This window comes from Natrix helvetica, assembly GCF_964273705.1.
Source record: "Natrix helvetica genome assembly, chromosome: 3".
In the NCBI taxonomy this organism is placed as follows: domain Eukaryota; kingdom Metazoa; phylum Chordata; class Lepidosauria; order Squamata; family Natricidae; genus Natrix; species Natrix helvetica.
The window spans coordinates 116,003,837-116,022,513 of NC_138549.1; the positions used below are offsets into that span (position 1 = coordinate 116,003,837).

At 43.4% G+C, this 18,677-nt stretch overlaps 2 protein-coding genes across 4 annotated transcripts in view; both read left to right on the top strand.

Annotated features, from left to right (window-relative positions):
* The window catches only part of GPBP1L1 (GC-rich promoter binding protein 1 like 1), a 37,471-nt gene extending 27,806 nt beyond the window's left edge, over positions 1–9,665 (top strand). For all 3 annotated transcript variants that reach the window (XM_081946744.1, XM_081946745.1, XM_081946746.1), the window contains exons 8-12: positions 5,567–5,707; positions 5,828–5,986; positions 7,124–7,245; positions 8,479–8,581; positions 8,780–9,665. In XM_081946744.1, the coding sequence (XP_081802870.1) occupies positions 5,567–5,707; positions 5,828–5,986; positions 7,124–7,245; positions 8,479–8,581; positions 8,780–8,929 (675 nt within the window). In that variant the 3' untranslated portion in view covers positions 8,930–9,665. The remainder of the gene's footprint in view (positions 1–5,566; positions 5,708–5,827; positions 5,987–7,123; positions 7,246–8,478; positions 8,582–8,779) is intronic.
* Positions 9,666–12,059: 2,394 nt separating this feature from the next.
* On the top strand, positions 12,060–18,586 carry RPS8 (ribosomal protein S8). The gene is made up of 6 exons (XM_081947256.1): positions 12,060–12,181; positions 12,664–12,770; positions 13,565–13,664; positions 14,977–15,152; positions 17,779–17,908; positions 18,426–18,586. Exons 1-6 carry the CDS (start codon positions 12,178–12,180, stop codon positions 18,533–18,535), a joined length of 627 nt encoding a protein of 208 aa, XP_081803382.1. The 5' UTR covers positions 12,060–12,177; the 3' UTR covers positions 18,536–18,586.
* Positions 18,587–18,677: the final 91 nt, after the last annotated feature.

An 18,677-nucleotide genomic window follows, 5' to 3' on the forward strand; every position in this document is an offset into this window, starting at 1 on the left:
GGACTGATAAGGCAGGGGGAACTTGTTGCTGCGGTGCTAACGCCTCGTCGGGCTCGGAGCTCTTCATCCTCTGAGGCTGGAAGAAGCAGAAGCATGAGGCAGCTCCCTGGCTTATCGTTCAGGGACCCCCCTGCTGGTCGAACGCTCCCCTGCATCTTTGCTGTTTGGCACTGGCCGTTGGAGGCCACCACCATATAGGCAGCGTTTCCCTTCGCCTCAGAGGCCCTTGCAGCTGCCACCGCTGAGCCATTAGAACCGCCGACACAGCGGGCTTTCCCACTCCTCTCTCTGCTGCCACCGCTTCTATGCAGGAAACCACCGCCAGCTCTGACTGCCTTGCTGTCCCCTCGGCCATGCTACTGATTTGGCCCATAGGCTTTTTGCCTCAGCGGCCATTTTGTTTTGGCGGAAATCTTCCGGTGGCCATCTTAACCAACGCAGTGAGTACTGGCCAAGGCAGCCACTCCCGACCAGGCCCCACAGTCCCCTGCAGAGCCTCAGGACCCAATTCCTCTGGCTGGATCCCCACAACCCAGGGCCTCTAAATGCAGGTCAACTGCTGAGGTCTGTCCTTCCAAGCCCTTACCCAAGGCTTCCAGGCATAGTCACATGTCTGCTACGGGCACCCCGGCTGAGGAGGGTGACGGAGCCTCCCAAGCTCTCCCCAGGAAGGCAAAAGGCAAAACTAAAGATGTGGAACCCCATCCTTTCCAACCTCAGAGGCACGTAGAGGTTAGCCCTCCTGCAGAGTTGTCCTCTGATTCAGAGGATGAACTGTCCCCTGCGGCTTCCATCTTACAACCTGAGGAGGCCAGGGGATCAGATGAGCAGATTTACAGTGGGGAGGAATCTGGCGACAACAGAAGTCTCACTCCTGAAGGGGAACCTCTCTCCCAGAATTTGGGCTCCACTCCTTTTAGGCCACTCCCTTACACACCTGATATGGCCACAATCATTTCCGATGCCATTGAACGTGGCATAGCCGCAGGCCTCAAGCACAGGCCTTCTTCATATTCCACCCCACACAGGTCTTCTTCTTCCAGCTCCAGACGTAGAGATGGTGACCTTTCGGCTTCCACATCACACATTTGCCTGGCACCTCCAGTCAACCATCCGTCTTCAGAGAAGAGGAATGTCCAGCCAGAGATTCGGACCTATCTGAAAACGAAGGCCTCCTTCCAGACCCACCTACTGTAGTTGGCCTCTTTAAACCTGCTATTTTTCGCTCTCTTCTTTTAAGGCAAGGAAGATCGCAGGCATACTGGCTCCCAATGCTCAGACACCACTAATTCTCTCTTCATTCAGCCCATGGTGGAAAAGGAAGTGATCCCATCGCCCAGACTCATCGACATTGTCCAAAACCAGTGGGTGTCACCAAGTACAGGTCCTCTCCCTAACACCTTGGACAAGCACCTGTATAATGTGGGACCGGAACTCTCCAAGGTACTTGAGTTACCCTCCATTGACCTACCGGTGGTGAGTTTATTTTCCCCTAGTGCGGCATCGGCAGTTCCCAAGGAGACCCTGCGCCCTGAAGACAAGAGGTTTGAGCAGATGCTTGTTAAGGGGCATCAGGCTGCTGCATGGGCCATTCGAGCTGCTACATCGGCCTCTTTCTTTAGCCGTTCTCCTCTCCTGTGGCTCAGACAGCTCCAGGCAAGATTTTTCTCTAGGGATTCTAGATCTTGCAGGGATATCAACAAGATAAAAGCGGCCCTAGAATACACCACGGACACATCCTTGGATGCGGCCAGCTTCGCTTCCAAATCCATAGCTTCCTCTGTCACATCCCGCTGGCTCCTCTGGCTTAAGCAATGGCAGGCTGAGGTCCGGGCAAAATGGAGGCTCGCCTCTTCAGCCTATTCCTCCAGTCTTCTTTCAGTCCACCTCTAGAGCCCCTCTTAGTGGAATCTAAAGACAAACGGAAGGTTCTTCAGGCTGCCACCAAAAAGCAGGATAATCGTAACCAATCCTCCTATTGTAGGCAGCCCTTTCAAGGGCAGGACGGGGGTTTCTCCAACTCCCATCCACAACGTCAGGCCCCTCTCAGACAGGGACCCTCCTTCTCCAATAGAACTGGAAGAAACAATCAATGTTTCCCTCCAATGAAGTCCTTCAAGGACTCTTCCAATGATCATTTAAGAGACAGAAGTGACTACCTGGAGTCCCTCCCAATTGGGGGACGCCTAGCAGCGTTCGAGGATCATTGGGACGACATCACCAACGACGCATGGGTCAGGTCCATCATCAGATTCGGCCTAGCCTTGGACTTGCGCTCCAGCCCTCCGACCCACTTTGTCATGTGCCCCATCTCAAGGGATCCTCACAAGAGGCTCCTGGAGGAGCAGGCCATCCATCACCTGCTCCATATCCGAGCCATTCAGCCTGTTCCTCCGGGCCAGGCAGGGCGGAGGTTCTACTCTCGTCTCTTTAGCGTGCCAATGTCTTCGGGGAGCTGGAGGGTAATCCTTGATCTCAAATTCCTCAACAGATTCATCAGATACAGGAAATTCAAAATGCACTCTTTTCTATCAATCCTCGAGAGTGTCCGCAAGAACGTCTCCTCAACACAGTGGACCTCACAGAGACTTACCTCCACGTTCCCATCTCAAAGAACACAGGCGCTTCCTGAGGTTTATGCAGACAACCACTTCCAGTATCGGGCCCTCCCTTTCGGGCTGTCTTCCCCCCCCTCCCCGAGGGTTTTCACCAAACTACTGGCGGTGGTAGCCGCTCACATCTGTGCCAGGCCCATAAGGATATTGTGCTACCTGGACAACATCCTCTTGCTGTCGAGGTCTCACAACCAGGCTCTTCAGGACCTCCACACCACCATCCAGGTCCTTCAGGACCAGGGCTTCTCCATAAACCAAGACAAGAGCCACTTAATTCCCACCTCGCAGTTGGTTCATCTGGGAGCCCTGATAGATTCTGTTCAGGGCAAGGTCTTCCTGTCCCGCGAACGACAACTCAGCCTCAGAAATCTGGCCAACGAGGTGCGTACAAAACAACATGTTCCACTGATTCTACTGTCCCAGTTACTAGGGAAGATGGTCTCATGCTTCTCCATTGTCCCGTGGGCGCGGCTTCAGAGCCGCTACCTCCAGTGGTTTCTATTGCCATACCAGAAAACCAACAGCAGTTGTTCCTCAGTAACCGCATGGAGGATGAGCGGGCGGCCTTGACAGCGGCTAACCTTTCTGACAAGGTAATCAGGACTATTCAGGCGTCTCAATCTATGAATCATCGTGGCAGAAGTTCTTGACATGGTGCAATTCGCGTGGTGTTGTCTCACTCGAGGCCTCGATAGCCTAGGTTTTAGAATTCTTACAACAGGTTCTGGACAAGGGACTTTCGCCCAACATCCTAAGGCGGCAAGTGACAGCTCTTTCTTCAGTCCTCTCCCTGCACCGCAGTGAACCACTTTCCTTGCACCCTCATGTCCGACGCTTCCTCAGGGGCGCTTCTAACTTCAGCCCCCCTGTCACCCACCGATTCCCCACGTGGGACCTCACCAAAGTCCTGGACTTCCTTACCGAACCACCATTTGAACATCTAAGGTCTGCCTCATTACTCCACCTCACATTGAAGGCAGTCTGTCTTGTTGCTGTCACGTCAGCATGGCGCATGTCGGAAATGGCGGCTCTTTCCATCAGGTCTGATTTATATGTGTTCCATCTGGACAGTGTGGTCCTTCGCCTCAATCCTACCTTCATCCCTAAGGTTAATTCAGCCTTCTATCGGGCTCAGGATCTGATCCTTCCAGATTTTTGCCCCAATCCAACTCACAGGCTCGAGTGTATGTGGCACACGTTGGACGTCCATCGTGCACTGAAGATCTACATTAGCAGAACAGCCGACTTCAGGCGCACTGAGGCCCTTTTCGTCTCTTTCCACCGCACCAAGAAAGAGCTTAAAGCTTCTTCTTCAATGATAGGGCGGTGGATCAGATCCGCCATATCAAGGGCTTACCTAGTTCACCATCTTACTCCACCACCTAACATCACAGCGCACTCAACGCCCAATGCGGCAACTTCGTCGGCTTGGACAACACAATCCTCGGAGGAGGAAATCTATAGGGCGGCCACTTGGACTACTCCACTTCCCTTTATCTGCCACTACAAGGTGGATAGATACACATCAGCTGATGCGGCCTTCGGAAGGCGGGTTCTTCAACAAGTCCTCCCCTCTTCAGTCTCCTAGGCTATCGCATTCCCTCCCGGGACAAGCCAGGTTTTGATATGTCCCATGCATGGCCGCTGTCTCCACCAACTTGGGAGAGTGGGCGTTGGTTTCTTACCTGATACGCCCCTTCTCGGGGCAGGTGGAGACAGCAGCCATCCCCACCCCATTATCCATGCGGGCCTAGGTCGCAGAGGGGCAGTTGTAAATGATGTTGGAGGAACAAGCACACAAGAGCATTCAGTTACAGCACAGGTCTACTTACCTCCTTTGTCAAGAAAGCGGGAGGACACTCCTCAGAGGCTATGACGTAATTTTGGTAGACTCAGTCCTATTGGTTACTTGCAGTGTTAACCCATGCATGGCTGCTGTCTCCACCTGCCTCGAGAAGGGGCGTATCAGGTAAGAAACCAACCAGGGTATATGTCAAACTGTTGAGGTACTGTCCCATTCTCTAAAGCTGTTTGAATGGAGAGGAATAACTTTCAGTTCAATCCTGACAAGACTGGGTGGCTCTGGCTCTCTGGATCCCCCTGGTTTGTCATAATTTCACTATTGTTCTTGGATGAGGTTGTACTTTGGCATTCAAGACAGATGCACAACCTTGGATTCCTACACGAACAACTACTGCTCAAAGAGCAGGTGGCAGCTGTGGCCTGGAGGACTTTGGTACAGGTTCATCTTGTGCACCAGGTGTGCTTTTTTCTCAATTAAGAGTCCTTAAAGTCCCTAATGCCCTGCTTGCCTCTTTATTGGACTTTTGCAATATGTTCTACATGGGACTATTCTTAAAGATTGTCTGGAAGCCACAGCTGGCTTAAAATGGAGTGGTATGAGCAATAAGGGCCACTATTCACTCTGCTCATGTCACAGAAAAGCTGCATTGGTTTAGACTTGGTTTTTTGGTGCAAATTCATGGTTTCTAAAGGGACCATTTCTCTTCCACTGTTTCTGCCTGCCAAGTACATTCAGGCAGATTCAGAATGACTAGGAAGCATCTCTTCAGAGATACAGGTGACAAACTCATTTTCCTCAGGTTCCATAAAGTCCTTAAAACCTGGCTTTGTTCTGAGACTCGGGGGGGTAAATGTATTGGGTTGGGGAGTAGCTGTTTTTAATCTAGATTGTCCTATTTTGCCTATGATTTTCATTATTTTAAATGGTATTAGATGTTGCAAGAGCCTATTGCAATGAATGGCCATAGCAAATTTAACAGAAAAAACATATTATTGTTAGGAACTGGAATATAGTTATATCAGATAGATCGATCCCAAAAGGGGCATTTTAAATAAGTGCAGATTTTCAGAAGACAATATTTTTACTAAGTCAGTGTTGGTTTTAGGCAAATATATCACTATTATTACTGCACATTTCTTCATTATAGCCAAATCAATGGAAAGCTAACAGAAGTGAACATAAACCAAGCTCACTAACCTCCAGCCGTGATTCAGCTTTTACCAGTCCTGTGTCTGTAACCAAACCAGCTGTGTTAACCAGTGGCTCTGTTCTCACCTCTTCCAAAGAGGTAAGCATGTATGGGGGATATAAACCTGCTATAAATCAGAAGGGACTAACCAATTTCAACACACTCTTATCAAATCAGTGAATTATAATAGATTTAACAATGCTATTACTCTATTTCCAGAGTCCCTCCAGTACCACCCCTCCTATTGAAATAAACTCCTCTCGCTTGACAAAGCTGATGCGCCGCACCACAGATAAGAAGAGTGAGTTCTTAAAAGCTCTGAAGGACGACAGGAATGGAGAATTGCCAGAGCGTCATGAGAACAACAAACTGGAGGATGTGAGGGTTCCATGTCTTTTTAAAAAATAATGTCAAGAGTTTTAAAATAATTTTCTAGTATTGCTTGCATGCTTATTTAGCAAACTTGCTACTTTCCGCAAGGGAAAGTAGCATATGCATCTTGACTCTGGCTTCTGTCATGTATAAAGTATGGGAAATAAAAAATAATTGTAGCAAATATTAATATTTTTGAAGATAGGAGTGATGCATAAGCATGTTTGTGTCTTCATGTTTCTGTGACTGTTGTATATAATTTATACAAATATGAACTCTCATTTTGGAGGACAAATTAAAATAAATCAAGAAGCGCTTAACCCTAGAAATGCAAAGTATATAGCAAGACACATAATTTTTATCATTGTGATAATTGGCATTTCTTTTCACCTTTCGGAATGAACGGTAGCTTTTTTGAAGAAAATTATCTATTCTAGATACTGATTTTTTTAAGGCTTCATGCATTTTTGCAACAGTGCCCATGCATTAGTTTAACATGTAATCCTCAATTATTACAGTGATGGTGGGGTTTGTTACTATTTGTTATTCTTGATTCTGTGTTATAAACTCATGCAGATGGTCTTCATTTAACTATGGTAATTGGGACTGGTAATTCCATTGCTGAGAGATGTGATTGTAAAATGCAGTATCATATACCATAACCAATTTACGGCTGCAGTTGCAACAGAACTGCTGTCGTTAAGGAAATCCCACATGACTAAGTGCAACATCATGTGATCACAATGTGTGACCTTCTCCTGGCTTCCCTATTGACTTTGGCAGTGAAGCTGGCAGTGAAGATTGCAAATGGTGCTCATTACTGTGGGATGCTGCAAGTGTCTTGTGAGCTTCTTTTTATTATATTACGTTTCTCTTTTTTCTTGTACTTTTTACTCCTATTTTTTTAAATTTAGTTTGTACTAAATTTTATTACAATCAAAAGTCTTAATGCAATTATATTCTAAATTAAACAGTAGCCATTAACATTTTTTGATAAATGTTAGTTTGAGGAGGTTATTAGCCTCATCATAAAACCTATGCTACCTGAGTATGTAATTTAGAGAACTTTCTAAAGTATAATTGATGAATGCTAAAACAACTATTACACGAGTATGATTTGGTCTCTCTTTTGTTCCTCACTAGGTGGATGGTGGCAGTACAGCAGAACCAAAGGAAAACTGGGAGGAGAACTGCCATCAGAATGGGCTTTCTTTGCCTTTGGAAGAGGGAGAGAATCTTTCTCACTCTTTAGAAGCAGAACACAGGTGAGAAAAGAGGCAGTTGGTCTGGAAAATATTAACCCATCAGAAATGTATAGAAATCAATAGAGGTTTAACCAGCTCTAGAAGAAGAACGTGTGGTTTCTTGAAATAGCCCGATTACTCCATGTCATCCAGTACAATACAATAAAAGTTTTTGGCTTCTTGTAATGAACATTCTTCTCTTCTGCTATCCACGTGATATCCTGTGATTGATGCACTCTGATGGAAGCATTGCCTTTTTGCCATTTCTTATTGAAATGTGTCATAGGAGAGGGAATGGAATCCCCCTCCTTAGTGATAAGGCAAGAATGATTACATGGAAACAGTCTTTAATCTCCAAATCATATGTTTCTCGGTTTTGAAACCTGCATGAGGTTTGAATTGAGGCACAATTCAATCTGGCTAAGGAGCTGCTTCATCAGACACAGCAGATGACATTCACCATCTGCCTCTACACAATCCATTTTAACAAAGCGGAATGGGGTGAAAGTAGATCATTTGTATGTTTACTGTCTAAGAACCAAAACAATACTTTGTTTAAAAACTGTCTTTCTATTCCTTCACTCCTGTCAGGTGTTTAACAAGTGTACAATATAGCATGTAACAATTATTCAAGTATGTAATTTAAGTTATTTTAGAATAATAGTTTTATTGTAGTTAAAGAAGACACGAACGGGGTTTTTAATACTTAATGCAGTATTTCTCAAATTTTGTGGTTCTACTCTTCCCAAAATACTTGATGAATTTCTGTAACACCATGTCACCATGAATAGAACAAATCATTTCATTGACAAGGCATAAATACATGTTAATATTTAAATCACAGGGTCTTCAGACTGTGTGGTCCTGCAGTTGTCGATTTGAGCTTGCAGACAAAATGAGAAACAAAGCCCAAAATAGGTTTTGACAGTGCTCCCACTGCCTATACAAGGCTGATCAATATAAAAAATGGTGACACCACCCCCTTATATCCAGTTGTTCATAACACCCAAGGAGTTACCAGCACAGTTTGAGAACCTTGCCGTGGTACTTTTTAATCGCCATTCTCACTTTTTCTTTGACTGCTTCATTTAACTCTTGGCCTAACTTGCCTTATTAAAGTATTTCTCTCCTACTGAGCAATATTGTAAAATAGCTGTGAATTTTCTTGTGCTTAAGAAGGAGTAAAACATCTTGTCCTCCATAATGACATCTTTAGTTCTTTTTCTGTTTATTTTTTTATATTTTCCGTGCTAGATTACTGAAAGCAATGGGATGGCAGGAATATCCTGAGAACGATGAGAATTGCCTTCCCCTCACAGAGGATGAGCTCAAAGAGTTCCAAATAAAGTCAGAGCAGGTATGGTCAACTGCCTACCTTTTAGCATCATTTTATTTTGTAACTTATATGTTGAAATCTCTGAAAACATTGATTACAATAAACTAAGAGGTCAAAATTAATTTTGTTTTGGTGCATCTGACAACAATTAATAAATTTTGAGTTTATTTTGGCTGAAAAGGAGAAATAAGTATGAAAATTTTCTTTCTTTCTCTCTAGCTAAGAAGAAATGGTTTTCGGAAGAGTGAATTTCTTCGAGGCCAAGGCAGCAGTCAACTATTCTCCCACTGGAGAAGCACTTTTAAGACAGAGTTTGAAGAGTCAGACACAGAAACAAGTAGCAGTGAAACTTCTGACGATGATGCCTGAAGTTGGGCACCAAAAATCCATAATATAAAACCAACCCAGCAAACTCAGTTTGTAGTTCAGCACATAAATGTTTGGGGTTCGAATGAAGCAGAGTTTATTCTATCTCAAGTCTGTTCAGTTTTTTATTGTTGAAAACTTCATGCACAAGGGAAAGAATTATATCCCAAAGAAGAAAGCTATTGGCTTACTACTTTTTGATTTTGCCCTTCTGTGCTTCATAGAGAACAATCCATTCTGCCTTCTGGAGCAAGGCATCTCATCAGGAGCAGGATGCAAAAGACTTAAGTTGGGCAACCACAAGCTTCTCATACTGCCGTCCACATTGCAAAATGTTGTGCGGCAATAATGTGCTAAAACAATCATTGTCAATGACAAAATGGCTACGGAAGTTCTAATTGTGTTAAATTAATGCTAATAACATGGAACTTTTTTATTTTTTGGCGGCTCGGGGAGCTTCATCACTTAACCAGGCGTGTTTGGTTTTTCTTTTTTTGGGGGGGGTGGTACAGCTGTAAAATATTTGGATATAGGAATTGTTTGTGTTCTTGCAACCTTGATATTCAGGGTGGATTGTTAAAATATAAAATTTTTGTGGGATTTCAAAGATTAAGATTATTTTGATAACATTATTTACAGATTTTAAAAAGTGACTATCACATTGAGTCTGTATGAGGGGGAAAACTACTGCATCAAAAGATAACTAACTTGGAATAAATATTTTGCATCAGTTTGCCAATTCTGAGTCTGTCATTTCTCAAATTACTAGTTTAAATTTCTTAAATAAGACTTTCTCGTATTTCAGTTTTAAGATATCAGTAATTTTTCAAAATCTGATGTCTAATTTGCTTGTTTTTTTGATGAATACGCGAATCACTCTAGTGTCTGCCAAAACTCTAAGATTGTACTGGCATATATCCATAAAGCAGCATAAGGTTATATAATGGCTGGCATCCAAAGTACTACATTCCTAATGGTCAAGGAACAAGACACTAGAGCTCACTGATCGTTTTAGGACACGGAAGGAGTTTTTGCTAAACATAAAAATTTGCTAAGCTAGCACTCATTAGGATTAAAAGATGAACAACCTACAAAGTATTTAATTTGTAAAGTCAGTCTGACTATATAATAGAAACCAATATACCTCAACTTCATGCAGCACTCCTTGCCAACTAGGCAAAAAGCATCTGTGTGATGCAAGTATTTCAAATTGCATGTTAAAATTACAGTGGGATATGGGGTTTGGAAAGAATACATTCTTCTGCAATTGTCTTTGAACTAGTTTTTTAATGTTGACAGTGCATTAGTAAACAATTCTGCATCATAAGATGATGATAAACGCATTTATATTCATGTATTCTTTCAAGTGTCCATGGACTATGTCACAAGGGTTGCATAGTAAGCACTACACACAAAAAGTTCCTAAAGTAATTAGTCATATCCCTCCAAACATTCCTGTAGTTGAAAGTTTTAACTAAGTGGAATGCATAAACTACTTCCGTGACATAAACCATGCAGAATATAACTTTAGAATCTATCTGAGGAATATTTTTCAGCAGAATATCAAAATGCCTTTGTCTATGGATGACCTTAATTGCAGTACATGAATCGAGAACAGCACCAAACAACAAAAGATATTGCAGTGGAGAATAATCCTGTTTGAATATTTGAAAGTATATATCAATATGAGAGAGAAAGTATCCTTGACTAGGAATATTTTTAATCACTAGAAACATTTTAAAAGGTTTTCTACAGCAACTGTAAACAAAAATGATCTGAAATAATACAACTGCTTTCTTCTTCAAAAGTTAAAGTAGTATCTCAAATGTGGATGAAATACTATACACCTGCTATAAATGGACTCTTTATTTTGAAATACTGTGATGAAAATTACCAGAGGTTGTAATTAAGAAGATACTCTCTTTGCATCCTGGATAGGGTAAAAAGCAATGCTGATTATTGGTTTAGCATGTGAGAAATAAATTGTACAGTGTGGGTGTGTATAAACTGAATTATGTTCCTAGTTAAGTAAATGGTTGAAAATTAATTAAAAATTTATAAACTTCAGAGGAATATTGGCATATAAACAAAGCGTGCATGATACCATAAATATAGCAGCACAATTGGAGCGAAATGCATTTCTATCTGCAGTAATATGATAGGTTCCAGTCATGAGATCTAAGATAAATTTCCATGGATTTAATCATGGCAAATGATGAACAGGTTCTAAAGAATGTCTGTTCAAATATTCTGCAGCAAAAATGACCCACCTTCACAATAACCTGGTGTCTCCTACTGAAAATTCTACCCAGGTCTAGTCCTAAGCTTTTTCACTATTGGACAAAGGCAACTAACCATTTGCACTCGCTAATGACTTATGCCCTAGTAATGACTTAATATTTATAAATGGCCATTTTAGGTTAAGGGGCTATTTGAGAGGCAAGATAGATCTTCCCCTACTGCTGTGAAATGGCAGAAGAAAACAGATGAAGTTTACTCCCAAGACATGGTCTAGACTAGTGTTTTGCATTAATCAGACGCAAAAATCCTGTGGACTACCCATAACGGAGTTCAGTTTATTTACCGCCATCAGCGATCGCCCGAAGACAGTCCAGGTGTAGTAGCTCTAACACCATAAGCTACTTTCGTTATTAGTTTACCTTTACAATATCTATACGTTCCGTTGCTGTTTTTAACTGTTTAACGTCTCTCTTTTGCATGGTACCTTAACATCGTGTAGAACAGGGGTCTCCAACCTCGGCAACTTTAAGACTAGTGGACTTCAACTCCCAGAATTCCTCAGCCAGTTTTGCTGGTGGAGGAATTCTGGGAGTTGAAGTCCACAAATCTTAAAATTGCCAAAGGTGTAGACCCTTGGTGTAGAAACAGATTATCAGACAGTTGGTTCCAAGCACCAACAGCAACACCTTCCTCTCAAAAACAATCCCTGCCAAGCAACAACCTTAACAATCATTAAAAAATTTGAAGGCCCCGTCCCCGTGTTCAGCAATTCTTCGAAAAACAAGCCTGAGTACACCTCATCGGCTTTTCACACAAACCATAAAGAAAACCGTCCAGCCCGGTCACGCCAACAACGAACGTCCACCAGCCTGTTTCAAATGTCCCACTTTGATGACGCGACGACGCGCGTCGGCTGAGAGGAGAGTCTTTCGCCGCGAGATTTCCCGGGGAACAAACCGTCCCGAAATGCTTTGCGTCCTTCTTTTTTGCAATCGGCGCCTGGGAGCAGGATGGGTGAGTTGCTAGAGGGAGAGGGACGTCGTGCTTTCATCCGTCCCCATCCGCCCCGGTAGACATCCCCGCGAAGCTCCCAGTCGAGTAACGGGGAGAAGGATGTTTACCCCGTTAAATGCGCGTGATATTCTGGTTAGTTTTGTGTAGCAATTGCCATTCGGCCTGCTTTGGATCCGGACGCCTCTTCGGCCTTTGCTGTGCGTTGCCGCAGTATAGCCACCTCTTCTTAAGGAGAGAGGGGCCTTCATGGAACGAAATTGTTTTCTCGCCTTAAAGCCTCCTTTTTTGTTTCTTTGCCCGGCGTTGCAATGATGAAACTTTTTTCCACTGCTGCATTAGGGCCGAGTGTGCCATGCGGAGACTTACCTTGGAGAACTGAGTAACCCTGGGCAGAAGGAACGCCTGCAAGCCGTGGAGGGACAGCTTTAATGACCACATTTAATGCATTCGATTTTTCTCTTGATTTTTCTATTTTTACGCAGGTATCTCCAGGGATAATTGGCATAAACGCCGCAAAACCGGGGGAAAGCGGAAGCCCTACCACAAGAAAAGAAAGTATGAGTTGGGGCGACCTCCTGCCAATACTAAAGTACGTACGCTGAATTGTTTCGGGGAGGGGGGGGGAGAATGTTTGAGTTAGAGTTCAGACTGCTATCGTTAGGAGTAAAGTATTTTAAGTTTCCTGAATAATGTGGATTGCTATAGGCCAACTGGGAAACCTCCTTTCCAGGCAGAAAAAACACATGGAAACTTCAAATGTTCTTCATTCTGAACTAATCCAGAATACTGTATTAATAGCAGATAACGAGAAATTAGTTAATTTTAAAATGCCCAAGTAAAGGATAACTGAGGGTTTATAGGTTATGTCTGTAATCAAACTTCATGATACAACAATAGTATGGCTTATGCACACAGGTTTTTAAGAACTGTTATTAGTGTGCCCCTGAATTTAATTGCAATACCATTTTTATATGTCAACAATGATATAAGTGTGAAACAGATATGAGCTACTTTAGGTATACCCAAGTGTTGCATATGTGTGGTGGAATGCTTAATCGGGGCACGATATCACTAATTTGAAATTATTGTAGTCCTTAAAAGATTTGAAGTAAACTTAAACCCAGAGTTACCTTTGGTCATGTTGAGATAATTGCATAGTGCTTTAGTTTGGAGATACTGTTCCTCTGATTGTGGAGGCAACTGGAGTGATGAGAAGTACACCTTAGGTGAGTGTGTAGACTGTTCTGGTCTTCATCACAGTCACCAATGCTAGGGGTTGTCATAGTTACACTGACCATGTTGCCATTTAGGATGGACATTTGAGGCAATATTTTAGTTCCATGAATTGCTGTGTTTGAACAAACCTGTGGTACTTTGTTGCAGATTGGCCCCAGAAGAATTCACACAGTAAGAGTTCGTGGTGGCAATAAAAAATACCGTGCTCTGCGTTTGGATGTTGGAAACTTCTCTTGGGGATCTGAATGTAAGTGTAAAGCAGATGTTATGTACAGTATTTTGGGGGGGGGGGGATATTAGTAACCTACTGTAGATGCACAAATAAAAAAACTGTGATGATAACTTTGACCTTAAGAGAGCTTTGGTGAATTCCTAGCTCTCAGTGATAAGAGTGTCATAGTTACCCTGAGTATCAGATGTGGGTTCCTACCGGTTCAACCAAACCAGTAGTGGTATGCCGGCATGGGTCGCAGAACCAGCAGCGATCCAGGATGGCCACATCACCAAACCAGTTGCCACCGCCATCTTGTTTTTGAGTTCTGCGTATGCGCAGAACAATTTCTATTGAACTGTGCATGTGCCTGCGCAAAGATTGCCCACGAGCGAAACAGCAGTAACGCTGGCTAGAAGCCACCCCTGCTGAGAGTATACATTGTTGTTATAGAGATGTTAAAGGGAAGACAAATTGTTTATATAAGCTGGAAAGGTATTCAAGTCTGGTAAAAACTGAGGGGTTGAGATAGAAATAATGAAAAATATTAGCTAACTTTAAACAAGCGTTCAGCATGGATTTAAAGACTGTTATTCAGTGGTGAAGAGACAAGAACGTTGTAAATGGCACAAGTATTTTTAAAAAACAGCCATGCAATAAATTTGAACCTTTGCTTGCATGTTTAGTTTGCTACCCCACTAGTATTTGGGGGTGGGGGTGGGTTACAGGTTTGCTCAAGAGTGTAGCTTTGTTCCTATTCAGGTGCAACTAACTGGTCGGTTCATAATCCTGGTGTTTGTTTGGTCGGTGAGGTTAATATGCCCCTGCACATTTTCTTTATTTCATATTTGTTGCTGAGCTTGGTTATGAGGACTTTATTGGGGCTGCTGAAGGTAACATAAGATAAACAAGTCTATTTTTGTATTTTCTAATTAGAAGGCTGACTATGATATTTTGCAAAAATATTCACAGGAGGGATCACTATTGTGACACAAGCTCAGTCCTTTTTGCATCATCATCAGTGATGTTGCACATGTGTGTAAAGGGGGCACGCTTGTGTTGCAGGGTCACCATGCTCTTTGCAAATGCAATCATATTTTCTAGTCATCCTAGTTTGAGGAGTCACATACTTCAGAGTTTGTAAATTCTCTCTTTGAAATTCTGTTCTTCATTCTTTTAAATGGGGTGATTTTGGAAATGGAAGCAGTCAAAATTTGTTGCTATATTATAAAATAGAATTTATACAGATCTTGCACAATGTGTGAAGGCCTATTTTTATGTACACCAAGATTCTTAACAGCATTCAGGTTTCTTACTCTTGAGAAATAAATTCCTTTTATCCTTACAGGCTGTACCCGCAAAACCAGAATAATTGATGTAGTCTACAATGCATCCAATAATGAGTTGGTGCGCACAAAGACCCTGGTCAAAAACTGCATTGTCCTCATCGACAGCACTCCATACCGACACTGGTATGAAGCCCACTATGCCTTGCCTCTTGGGCGCAAAAAGGGTGCCAAGCTGGTAGGTGACATGTTACTCTGTTCAGAGGTTTAAAAATATATTTGTCTTCTGATGATGATACCATTAAACCAGTTCTGCTGCTGAAAGGCAATGATGGATATTGACTGATCTGAAGGAGACATGAGACCAAGCTGTGTAGGATCCCTTTTCAATATAGAGCATCTTAGTGCTGAAGTATGGAGGCAAATGTTTTGAATAAAAAGGATTCTATAAATTACTGTTCGTGGATTCCAAGTTGAAAAATACTGCTAGTCTGTTATCCCATCAGTGCTCAGATCTCAATTTATTTGGAAATTGTTTTAAAGTAGTAAAAAGTTCAGCACACCGGTCATGCTGTGTAAAGGTTATATTAGGAGAATGCACAATACTCAAAGCATTTTGATTGCCCTGGGTATTAGCTGAAACAAAATCTGGAAAAGTTTGTCGGGATGAGTAGGACAAGACCTGTGCACCTCACACCTATAGCTCTTCATCTAAATTGGCCTTTATATGTGTCATTGCGTTCATTTGGTTTGCCAGCTGTGCCCACATTCTGAGTTATAAGGTAGAATGAACTGTTTCTTATCAGCAATGATTCACTGCGCATTCCATACCTTCACTTTACCTTTGCTTTTGTCCGTCTGCCAACGCAGACAGGAACTCTCTGCCAAAATGTAATCATTTAGTTAGTAAGTTTGTATTTTTACTTTCTTTACAATAAAATGTTTTTCTTAGAATATACCCCGGGTTTATTTTACTTATTTAAAAAGTATGCTTCAAGGAAATGCCACGATTTCATACCTCGTTAATTTACAGGGCGGAATTCACACCCTGACAATATGTACATTTATTATTTGTAAATTCCTAGTGCCTTCCCCTGACTGCCACTATCTGTGTTTATTTAGATACTGCACATCTAATTGGCACTCTTATATTTTCAGTTCTTTCCTGACTATAAGGAACTGGGCATTTGGGCATTAGTGGCTATAGGGAAGTAGAAGGGGAAAACGGTGCTTGGAAAATGGGGGGTGATAGGCTGGTTGAATAAACTCCTGTTCAATCTGGGGAAATTGGCAATGACCAAAGCTAATCTGGCTTTGCAGTTTGTCCAACCAGATAAGATGGCCTCTCCCACCTTACACTTCCCAAGTGGTTTCCTTTCTCTTCCACTTACACCAGTGCTTCTCAATTATTTTCTGTCATGCCCCCCCTAGGAAGAAGAAAACATTTCGCCCCCCCCCCCCCCGCGACTGTAAATAGTATCATTTGTCTATAAAATTGTTATAAGTACACCTCTGCATAACATAGCACACCGGTCTTTCCTCGTCTCCCACCGTAGTCACATGCTTTCTTTCCTCTTTCCCTCTTACTTGTCTATCCTTCCTTCCACCCTCCCTTCCTCCTTCCCTTCCTTCCTGCCTCCCTTCCAGTTCCCTCCTTCCTCTTTCCCCCTGCCTGCCTGCCTTCTTTCCCTCCTGCTTATCTATGCTTCCTTCCTTCCTTGCACTTCCCTCCCTTCTGCCTGCCTGCCTTCTTTCCTCTTTCCCTATCCTCCTATCCTTCCTTTCTCCCTCCCTCCTTCCCTGCCTCCCTTCCAGTTCCCTCCTTCCTCTTTCCCCCTGCCTGCCTTCTTTCCCTCCTGCTTATCTATGCTTCCTTCCTTCCTTGCACCTCCCTCCCTTCTGCCTGCCTGCCTTCTTTCCTCTTTCCCTATCCTCCTATCCTTCCTTTCTCCTTCCCTGCCTCCCTTCCAGTTCCCTCCTTCCTCTTTCCCCCTGCCTGCCTGCCTTCTTTCCCTCCTGCTTATCTATGCTTCCTTCCTTCCTTGCACCTCCCTCCCTTCTGCCTGCCTGCCTTCTTTCCTCTTTCCCTATCCTCCTATCCTTCCTTTCTCCCTCCCTCCTTCCCTGCCTCCCTTCCAGTTCCATTCTTCCCTCCTTCCTGCCTGCTTGGCTTCTTTCCTCTTTCCCTCCGGCGTGTCTGCTTTTCTTTCCTTCCTTCCACCTCCCTTCTGCCCTTCTTCCCTCCCTCCCTGCCAGCAGCTCCTCCAGCATCCCAGCTGGAAGCAGCAGCACAACAGTCGCCGTTACCAGGGGCGAAGGGGTGGCGGTGGCAAGATCGGGCGACCGCCGCCCCTTTGTCCCTTCCCCAACAGCGGCTGTTGCGGTGGAGCTTCCAGACGGAATGCTAGCGGTGGAGCTGCTGGCGGAGAGGCGAGCTACGCGGTGGCGAAGACGGGCGGTCCCATGCTTCCCTCCCTCCCACCCCCGCCCGAGCAGGCTTCTTGCACAGCTCCAGCCCGGGGCTCCAATGAAAATCCACAGTCCGAAGTGCTGCCACTTCCAGGCGGCATATATTATGCCTCGCCCACGCCTTCGCCGCCGTTGCACCCAGATGGAAAGGGAGCCTTCGCGTCCCCCTTTACGGAGCCTCGCGCCCCCCCAGGGGGGCGCGCCCCACTATTTGAGAACCGCTGACTTACACACAGAACATGTTTGGTCTAGGCATAGACAAGTTTTTATGTGCAGAACAGTTTGCACCATTTCACACAATGTTAACTTTTACAACCCCAAAATCTGCTGAATGTTTCAGGTGTTTGTGGAATTATGGGAAATAACAACAGCTTACACTTCTGCTTTTGTTCCAGACCCCTGAGGAGGAAGAAATTTTAAACAAAAAACGTTCAAAGAAAATTCAAAAGAAATATGATGAACGGAAAAAGAATGCCAAGATCAGTAGCCTCCTGGAGGAGCAGTTCCAACAAGGAAAGCTACTTGGTAAGATGTAAAAGACAGAAAACTGAGCTTCCTAGATACAGCAGATGTACTATTTTGATAAATTATGTGATGGTGGCAGTCTATATTCAAGAGTTGACAAAGTTGCAGCTTCTTTATTCTAGGGCAGGATTTACTTGTTTCAAATCTTGGTATAATATTTAACTTGACAATTATTAGAGCCTTTGCCTAGTTCTTGATACTTTATACGAGTTAGAACCAGAAATTCAAGTGTCAGGGGATTCCCATGTTATCCTGCATAATTGACCAGGGATTTGAAGTTGACCTTGTGATGAAAACTTTGTCCAGTTCTGCTGCTGAATGTGAGTGGTGACATTTCAAGTTCTGAAGGTAACTTCATCTGTAGGAAGGACGTTAAATTTTTAAAGACCTACACTTTGTGAGAAGATGAGCACAGTTGTGTATGGAATTAAAGCAAGAAAAAGTTTGCCTTTAAAGAAGCGTGTTCACCAGTGTTAATTGACACATTTTCCTTTAATTTTGTCCTTTCCTTTTTCAGCTTGCATTGCCTCCAGACCTGGACAATGTGGCCGAGCAGATGGCTACATTTTGGAAGGCAAGGAGCTAGAATTCTATCTGAGGAAGATCAAGGCCAGAAAAGGCAAATGAATACATTTATTGTATGCAACAGGCTTAATAAATATCTCAGAGTCTTGTAAATGATTAATGTGGTTATTTATGGGCATTGGGACAAAGCGTATCAATGGTCAGTGCTGGAGTGGAATTTATACTAATACTGTGGACTGTAAAT